This window comes from Monopterus albus, unplaced genomic scaffold (assembly GCF_001952655.1).
Source record: "Monopterus albus unplaced genomic scaffold, M_albus_1.0 scaffold51.1, whole genome shotgun sequence".
NCBI classification, from domain to species: domain Eukaryota; kingdom Metazoa; phylum Chordata; class Actinopteri; order Synbranchiformes; family Synbranchidae; genus Monopterus; species Monopterus albus.
In genome coordinates, this window is record NW_018127931.1 from 1012611 (window position 1) to 1022611 (window position 10001).

General features: G+C 40.0%; 1 protein-coding gene across 1 annotated transcript in view; it reads left to right on the forward strand.

Moving 5' to 3' along the window:
* Positions 1-10001, forward strand: part of LOC109960890 (copine-8) — a 137119-nt gene that overhangs the window by 80489 nt on the left and 46629 nt on the right. The window contains exons 7-9 of the mRNA XM_020601317.1: positions 7585-7648; positions 7864-7967; positions 8622-8726. Coding sequence (XP_020456973.1) covers positions 7585-7648; positions 7864-7967; positions 8622-8726 — 273 coding nt within the window. The remainder of the gene's footprint in view (positions 1-7584; positions 7649-7863; positions 7968-8621; positions 8727-10001) is intronic.

Consider the following 10001-nt stretch of genomic DNA (forward strand, 5'->3'; position numbering starts at 1 on the left):
CTAAGGACTTGTTTTCAAGTGAGGCTGTAATATTACACAGAGTGACTGTACTACCACTACTACAGAACATGAAAAATAAAGGGGGTCACTCACTTATATTTTAGATCAGGTGATATGTCAGTGGGACTGTGGTACGTTTATGATGGGTCAGGTTATCAGACTGGTTTTAGGTAATGGTGGAATATTGACTTTATTCCAAAGTGGTTACAGTGGATTTCTGCAAATATAAACATCTATTATATCTGTTGTTTTAGGCAGGTCTATAAAATCTGCATCACTTTCTATCATTCTTTCTGGCTTTATCCTCATCACAGTCTTAATTAGTCTCAGTTAATATCTCTCTCACTACTACATAAACCCACATTACACACCGAATGCATGCAGATTTTTTGACCCCAACTTTCTGTGCTGTATGGAAAAAAGGAAATAAGAAAGAGAGAAAAGAGATAAATTCTCCTCTCTCCCAACCTATTTTAGCTTTTCTTCTCATGATTTCTCAGAAAATTGCTTTTGCAAGTAAAAAAAGAAAAAAAGCTCTCAGCTCCTCAATGCAAAGCATCAGTTGATAAGTCTGCCATTTCAAAACACTTCTTCCCCCAGTTCCTCATTCTGGAGTAAAAAAGAGACTTGAATTACATTCACACCGAGGTCACAGACCCCATTGCTGGGCTGTCTAAATGACTGCCCGAGTCGATTTCTGGCAGGTGGGTCTCTCAGAGCAGAGCTCATCAGGCAGCAGACCTCTGTCAGATTGCACAACCACTCAAAAGTTAAATCGAATGATATCATTCTGGTTGTCCTCCATTCCATGGACAGCTTCCTTTACCTGCTTATTCTGGTCTGAAGATTGTACTAGGAGTACTGTATACGAGTGTAGTATAATACTTAAGAATATAAAATACAAAAGGCTACTAGATACTTTTACCCCAAGAAAACAAGCATTTACACAATTCTCTGCAAGTTTAAAACACACGTATCAGTATAAATTGCATTAGCAATATATTTTATGATGTAAAAAGTGAATAAATAGGGATTTGTATGAACCCTTTCATGTGTAGACAACACAAGCGCATAAAATTAATACCAATTTGAAAGTATTTAGCCACTTTAAGCAATATTTTATATTAAATATTGATGAAAGGACTATGATAAGTTCACAAAGGATACTTCTATGACTCTGAGCTTTTCTTTGCATCTTTCTGCACTTTGTTTTGGTTTTACAGCCAACAGTTTTACTGTTTGTTTGATTCTCACTCCTCTCATTCATCACATTTCCATTGTGCAGCAAGCTGCTGTTTAGCAAAAAGGCTCTGATAAGGCTACTATACTGCCTGAACAGCAACAAACAGCAAACTGGTGAATTTAGTGGAGTATGAAGCAGCTAAAGAGCCAGATATTTCCTTCAGGAGTTGGTGGAGACTGAGAAAGAGCTTGTAGGACCCAGTCCTTGCTACCATGCTAACTCTAAGAGACGAGACAGTCCAAGTAACTTCAAAACAGTGCTGATTTATTCAAAGGATCACAGGTGAAATTAACATTACACGCTCAGGTATCTTGCACCTCCAAATGCTCGCAGGCAGATGTAAGATGAAAGACCCTGAACCCACCAGGCCTATACATTTTATCACCTCGGTTGGGCTAGCCCCGTACTACACAGAAACGTCAACCGAGACGTCTCTCTCTCACCAGCTTTGCAGCTGGTCATAGCAGTAGTCAAAGCATGAAGCAAATCAATGTGTGAATGTGTGTGTCTGTTGGTTAAGTGGTGTGTAGCTAAAAACATTCTCACAGACTTCTAGTAACATGTCGTGATATTAAACATAAGAACATATTATGGCTAAGGCTACAGTTATACACGTCATAATAATAATATTAAACACCCTGTCTGCTGACAGTCATCAACTTTTTTCTCTAGTTATCCTTGACCAGATGTACCCTGTAGAAACTCATAAGCATGACTAAGCATTTAACAGTCTAACTAGACATCCTATCTCCACTAAACATTTCTAACACATAAAGTATCTAACCAATATCTATCTGACTAAAAATATCTAACAAGCTAAAAGAAGTGTAAATATTTTACTTACATTTATTTTATATTTAGTTCTAATATTCTGTAAATCGCTTAATGTGTAAATAAACCACACCATTTGACCCATATTAACCATATGAACTTTATTAGGTGATTTAGGTGTTTGTACTTTTTTGGGCAGCTCCTGGCTAGCCAAAAAATAAATAAAGCAACTTTAAAGAGTTTATTTATTTGTTTGTTTGTTAAAATACATTTTTATTAGCAAATTATTTTTTATACAATAAATGCATGAAAAAGATCATGTAAGCAAAAATTCCAAAAATGACTGTAATGAAAACACCTTTAAAATATATTTTAATGGGGTAAAATCAAGTCATGGTAATATAAATGTGTCTTGCTACTAGTATTTTACTGGTATTGTACAGTTATATGTTTTTACATGTATGTTTGTGTGTATGCAGCATAAATTTGCAAGTGAACTGGAAAATATTAGTTAGTAGCTAAACAATCTGCTTTTGCCTACTTCCTAATGGGAGAGAATTTTTTCTAGTTAGTCAGAAAGCTCTGTGTGAGTTTGTTTGTGCGTGTGCATGCGTAAGTGTGTGCAAACATGCGTGAGGGAGGAGGATTTACTGTAAATGATGTCACTGAGTTAAACTTCATGACCACGGTGTTTAATCAGAGAAAGTGCTTAAACAAAGGTACCCACAAACACATACATCATCTATTTCTACCTACAAGGGTCCATGTATATAGTGAACACACCAGTACAGTCACTCAGGCATGCCAGTTTGTCACCTAACCCTATCAACAACGGTCCACTCATATACACACACGCATACTAATGGTCACACTTTACCACACACACATAAATATAAACACCCTAGGCTCAACATTTATCCTGGAAATGTTTTCAGGCAGTGGGACGATGTTAAACTTTCCATGAAGTTTGTTCCTTACATGAGAACAGGGAGTTGCTCATCAATGCAACATTTCCAGTAGGTCCATAATGTGCTTTCACATTTAAGGGTGGGCTTGTTGCATTGATATGCTATGTTTAATCCTTAATACTGGCCAGGTCAATATCTGTTTTGCATTTATAATACTCAACTCAGCAGGAGCTGGAAATTACCATGTATTTGGATCAACAAGTTTGATACCCATATAAGTACATTTATCCAGTCATTATTCTGAAATACTGTTTCAACTTTAAACTTTTGAGACAAACTACAGTATATCAAATGTGTTTCCAATGCAAATCATTTGTCAACAAATCTTATTACACCAGCCTTTAGAAACTCCTGCAGATTAAACAGAAGTAACAAAACATTTTAAAGGCTGACTAACTCTGAAAGATTCATTATAAACACTTGTCTAGCAACATTAAGGCTACAAACACACTCTCTGTAGCAGACCATTATTAGACTGGTACTTTGTCATTTCAAAAACAATATGAGATGTTGTGAACATGTAATTGTCTCATTATTAAACATAAGATGAAACCCACAAAATTTATTTTGAGAAAATAAAAATAGATCTCGTTTGGGTCAATATATTTATTGTATCATTGCATTGTGCCGAACTATGTTGGGTAGGATGAGTATAACAGTGTAACTTTTTCTTAATGGCTCATGTCTTCAAAGACAAGCCATAGCATAGCTAGCTTCATGGCTAGCTAATTTAGCAATACCTAAACTTCAAGTCAAGATTTTTATTTGCCATTTATGCATAAACAGTCTAGGCATATAGGAATTCTTGTGCAGCTCTCCTTTGGGGTCAGGTAAAGAGTCAAAAGCCAGAAAGAACACTTAGTCTTAAAATTAAAAAAGTTACATAAAGGCAACAAAGCATTAAAACCACAATACACAAAAAATAGGGTAATAGTATTTTCCCCAGTGAACCTCAAACATCGCACTTAGTAATTCACATCGTGAAGTTGGATATGTCATTATGCTTGGTGAGGTAGTGAGGGGTTATAACATACTAAAACACAGTTTATATTCAGGCCTGTTTCCATTGCTTGGTAGAGAATGTCCTGCTATTATTCAGGTCCCCCAAGAGAACACTGCTGATGAGATGCTCTTATAAAAATACCTTGTGGACCATTTCTGTATTATTATAGTGCATGTCTAGTAAGGGGTTAGTTATTGCACATATATTCTCACATTTTTGTGTTTGCCATCAGTCTTGCTGTGGGAGGGAAAAAGCTGTTATAAAGTCTAGTTCTGTGTGTGATGATACTGTCCGCCCTGCTGTGCCTGAGGCTGTAGGTGCAGTTTTTGTGTCTGAGCAGAGTGTGAGCTGGGTGGCATGGATCCCTGATTATGTTCTCTGCCCTTTTATGACAGCGAATGTGTGTATAGTGTGTCCTTGGCAGGCAGTTCAGTCCAAATTATCCTCTCTGCAGTCTTTATGACCTTAATGTGTCTTCCTCTTTGCCTGTGTGGTGTTACCATACCAGACTGTGATGCCAGTAATGAGGATGCTCTCTACCAGTCCTCTATAAGCCTGGGTGAGAGGGCAATGGTTCAACCCAGCTTTTCTGAGCCGCCTGATGAAGTATAGCCACTGCTGGGCTTTCTTCAGTTTTTTCATTGACCAGCTCAGGTCAGATGTTACCTGCAGGCCGAGGAACTTGTGGCTGTCAGCCCTCTCCACCTCAGTCCCTTTGATGGTCAGAGGCAGCAGAGGGGAGGGGTTCTTCCTGAAGTCTACTATTATTTCTTTTGTCTTGTTTATGTTGAGGATGAGGTCATTCTCCTCTCCATAAACAAGAATGTCGTTCCCCAAGCTTCTGTAACCCAACTCGTCTCCCCCCTTGATGAGGCCCAGAATGGTGGTGTCATCAGCATATTTAATGATGATGGTGTTGTCATGGTTGGAGACACAGTCGTGGGTGTACAGGGTGAAGAGTTTGGGGCTGAGACAGCAGCCCTGTGGTGAGCCTGTGCTGATTGTGAGCTCAGCAGACCCTCACCCTCCCATTCTGACCACCTGTGTTCTTTCACTCAGGAAGTCCAGAATCCAGTTACAGGTGGGGGTTGGTACACCGAGGTCTGTCATCTTCCCAATCAGCCTACCTGGGCAAATGGTGTAGAATGCAGAACTGTAATCCAGGAAGAGCATCCTAGCATACATACTGCTGTTGTCCAGGTGTTTCAGGGTATGGAATAAAGCAGCCTTATGGGGGTTTACCTGTCTCAGGGCCAGTGTCTGTGTTTATCCTGTCAAACCTCGCATAGAAGTTGTTGAGGCTGTCCAGGAGAGTGGCGTCCTAGGGGACTGTGTTTGTCGATTTGTTCCTGTAGTTTGTAACTGCCTGGATTCCTTGCCACAACCTGGGCGTGTTGTTATTCATATAGTAGCTTTCCAGTTTTTGGAAGTATGCTCCATTTGCAGCTCTGATGGACCTCTGTAGCTCATACCGGGCTTTCCTGTACTCCGCTTGGTCCTGACTTAAAAGCCTCTCATCTCTTCCTGATTTTCTGTTTTATATCCCTATTAAACCAGGGTTTTTGGTTGGGGAAAACACGCACCGTTCTAGCTGGTGCGCATATGGATGTGCACCAGCTGATGTAGTCAGTCACAGTCTCTGCATATTCATGGATGTCTGTGGCCCCTTTGAAGATGCTCCAGTCTGTGGCCTCTAGACAGCCCAGCAGGCGGCCTGTGCACAGTCGTTCTAGGTTTTAACAGTTCTCACTGAGACTGGTTTCGCCTCGAGTTGTTTGGTGTAAGCAGGTTTTAGCCAGATTGCTGGGTGGTCAGATCTACCAAAATGATGTTTAGGTTCAGCTGAGAAAGTGTTTCTAATGTTACTGTAACACTGGTCCAGTGTTTTGTTTCCTCTAGTAGGAAAGGTTACAAACTGATAGTTTAGGCATCCTTTTCCTGAGATTGCAGTGATTAAAACCTCCCAGAATAATAAAGGCCAGCATCAGGATATGTGTTTTCATGCTCATTAATCATTCTGTACAGTTCCTTTAGTGCAGCCTCCTCGTTGCTTGATGGGGGTGCATACACTATGCTCACAATGATACATTGCAGCTCCCTAGGTAAATAAAATGGTCTTAGCTTTAGTGTTAAATATTCCACATCTTCAGGACAGAAATTTAGAGAGAATCTTGCAGTCTGTGCACCAGGACTGTTTGACGAAGGCTGCCGTTCCTCCTCCACGGGTCTTGCCGCTTTCAGCTGTGCTGTGATCCTGTCTGAACACAGACTAACCATCCCCTCATCGGGAGTCTCTTTTCCCAGCCATGTTTCACAAAAACACAGCAGGGAGCAGTCCTGTATGTCCTTCTGTGAGGTAATCCAAGCGTGGAGTTCGTCCAATTTATTATCTAGAGACTGGACATTTGTGAACAGTATAATGGGGAGGGCTAGCCTGCCGCTTGCCAACCAAGTGCTGGAGCCTCCGTTCAACTCCCCCTGTCTGCCTCGTCTCCGCTTCGGTTTGTTGTTATCTGAAGAGCTGTCTGCCGGGGGTTGGCTTGGCGTCATGTTGACATAGCATATTAGCTCTGGGTGAGAGTCCAACGTGTTCAGGTTAAAATCTCCAAAAAGACTGCGCTCTCTTAGCAGTAACAAAGTTTCCCAGTCATAAATTAAGTTTGTAATCTTTACTGTTGCTTTAACACAGCACAAATAAGCAAAAAACAGACAAAAGAGAAACAACCTGACTCTGAGTGAACTGCAACGTCACACCCCGAGGAGCGCCAGCTTGGAAGATGAAAACTTCAAGAACGTGTTTTATAGCAGCTGTCAGTATGATAGGTCTGCTGTTCATTTACGCCTTTCTACAAAGACAGACTGACAAATGATGACTCTATTCTGTCCTTTAGTTTCATCCAGACAGTGTTAATAATATTTAGCATAAGACATGTTGCATGTAATCAGCCACAATTTGTAAAAAAAAAAGTTACATGTAAGTATGATTGTGTTATATTTTTGGGGAAGGAATGTGGCTTTTGACTCAACTCATCTTATCTTTTGTGGTCAACACACCACAGTATGGAGTAAGAAGCATCAGTGATTAAACAAAAAGAGGCAAAGACATCATATATAGACATGGACTGTATTTATATAGCACATATTTGCACATATTTCACAGTGTGTTACACTGGCCAAAGCGCTTTACAGGAGATCGTACACCATTCACCCATTCACACACCAATGACGAGAGGCTGCCTCACACTGGCGCCAGTCGAACCGCCGGGAGAGCAATTTGGGGTTCAGTGTCTTGCTCAGGGACACTTAGGCATGCGGGGAGACCGGGAGTCGAACCACCAACTTGCTGGTTAGGAGATGACTGCCCTACCTTCTATTCAATGGCACCTCTTCTAGGGTGCACACTGTTCTGATGCAAAGAAAGTAAATCCGATTAGGAAGTGTTTGATGTCTTCCAGTCATACCATACTGTCTTTGACCATAATTGCAGAAAACAGCAGAAGCAAGAATAAGAATGCTACATGTGTAGTACAATGTGATCATGTCAAATACACTAGGTGACTGTGATCTCTTACCGTTTTGCTCTGTTCTGTTCCTTCCAGAGGCATTCCAGGGAAGAAATGTGGGACTATTATTGTGAAAGCAGAGGAGCTGAACAACTGCAGGGTGAGGATGGATCTTCACTTCCTGAATAGTCATCCAAGTATACAAATGTGTATTTTTCCTCTAAATGGTGATTTCTCTGACTGGCTAGATAGATGGATGGCTGAGTGGAGCTGCATGAAACAGTCCTTGGGGACCAATATATAATCTGGTCACAAGCCATAAAAAAGTTAAGCAAGTATGCTTTCCACATGCATTTTTATGTTTCTGCTCATTAGGAATCAGTGATGATGCAGTTCTGTGGTAATAAGTTGGACAAAAAGGATTTCTTTGGCAAGTCGGACCCCTTTCTGGTCTTCTATAGAAGCAACGAGGATGGCACGTGGGTTCCTCTCCTCTTCTTCCTTCACACTCCTTCCCTCTTTCCTTCTTCTGTTTCATGTTCAGTTTAATTCTTCCCTGTGTCCAGAGGAAATCATTTTTATGGATTTGCCTCAAATCAATAGCCTCGCTGCCTGTTTAAGCATGTGTGTGAATTACACGTGGAAATGTTTGTGCACGAATATGTGAGTGTGTATGTGAAAGCAGGAGGCATGGAGCAAGTGCAGTGCTGCGGTACATTCCCATTTATTTTATGTGTGTGCAGATATGTGCACATGGGTGTATGTGTGTGAGTGTTTGATCCAGCACTGTAGGGTCTCTTTTCCATCCTACAGTGTGTGACAAGTGAGATAAGACCTTGTGCGCTGAGGGTGCTCATTTCAGTGTGTGCGTGCCTGTAGTTGTGGGTTTGTGTGTGTGTGTGTGTGTGTGTGTGTGTGTGTCAGGGTAGCAATGTAGCTTCTCTGACACACCACTTTTACTTTAAGTGAATGAAAGTCAGTAGAAAATCTCTGTGTATTTTTTCTATTTTATCCCTGCTCATATGCATAAATAGATTCTTAAATCTCACTTTTCTCTCCTATGTAAGTCTGATTTCCCTTTCTCTCTTATTCCCTTTCACATTCTTTCTACCCCTCCTTGTCTCTCTCTGTAGGTTTACCATCTGCCACAAGACAGAGGTGGTGAAGAACACATTGAACCCAGTGTGGCAGGCCTTTAAGATTCCTGTCCGAGCTCTTTGCAATGGTGATTATGACAGGTAAGTCTGACTCTGACTGCAAATTAAATAGATTGCAGACAATCTAGATAAACCTTTGAATAATCCAGGGGAGTTGTTGTTATTATTTAGTGAGAAATACTGAAGATGTAAGGTAATATGAGCAGCTATGATGATATGATGATGTTCCTGTAGTATCTGATTAACATACAGTGTAACACTGCTGGGTGTGGCTCACATATATGGAAAAACACACACACAACAATAGTATCATATATTCTTGTTTTCAGTAAGTATTATTTAATCTACTTTAAGTTGCTACCTACATACATTTTGGCAGATAAGCTTTTACCGTTATTTTCTGTTGCTCAAATGTATATTTAGTTCACTAGCTCAAACAAACAAAGAGCAGCCATTACTAACCCTCTTGTATAAATGGGACTGTACAAAGGTCAAAGATCAAAGTGTTTATTTGTCATATGCACAGTTAGGAAACGTGATTTCCTGTACAATAAAATTCTTACTTTGCCGTCCACATGAATGCCACATAAAACAAGTGAAATATAAAGTAGATGAGCAATAACACAAATCTAAATAGGCAGTAACACAAATCTAAGGCACTTTAAAGCAGCAGATGAAGGAAGCAAATAAAAATACAACAGGAACACAATATAATGCAGAGAGTGTGCAATTATGAAAAGTTGAGCAAAGAACCAAGAAGTAATGTGTTGGTTCCACAACATGCGTCATTCTGCCCCAAAACACACACATACACACACACTTCTATTTTTGTGAGACCACCCATTGACATAATACATTCCCTATCCCGTTACCCTAACCTTGTATGTCAGAATTAAATGCCTAACCCTGCCCCTAACCTAAATTTAATCCTACCCTTAACCCTAAAACTGAGTCTTAACCCTCAAAAAGGTGTTTCAGAAACTGAGGACTCAAAAAATACATTTTTTGTCCTCACTATATATACCAAGTACAGCAACACACACACACACACACACACACACAAAATTCTCTTTAATAGGTATATGATCATAATTGTTCATTGATCTGTGTATGATATGGTTGTTTTTCAATCATTAGAAAACAGAAAAGTAAAAAGGGGATGAAACTGTGTTATAAACTAATTTGAAAAACTGGCAGCAATATGAGTTTCACCGGAGGTAAGAACTGATGTGTCTGCTCCATCAAACAGTTCACAGTTGTGGAGACATTTAGAAAAGATGCTTCACTTAACACTCATGGGGAGCAAGCTAGACTTGAAATTTACTGTTGATAGAGGCTTGTGTTTTTTTTTTTTTT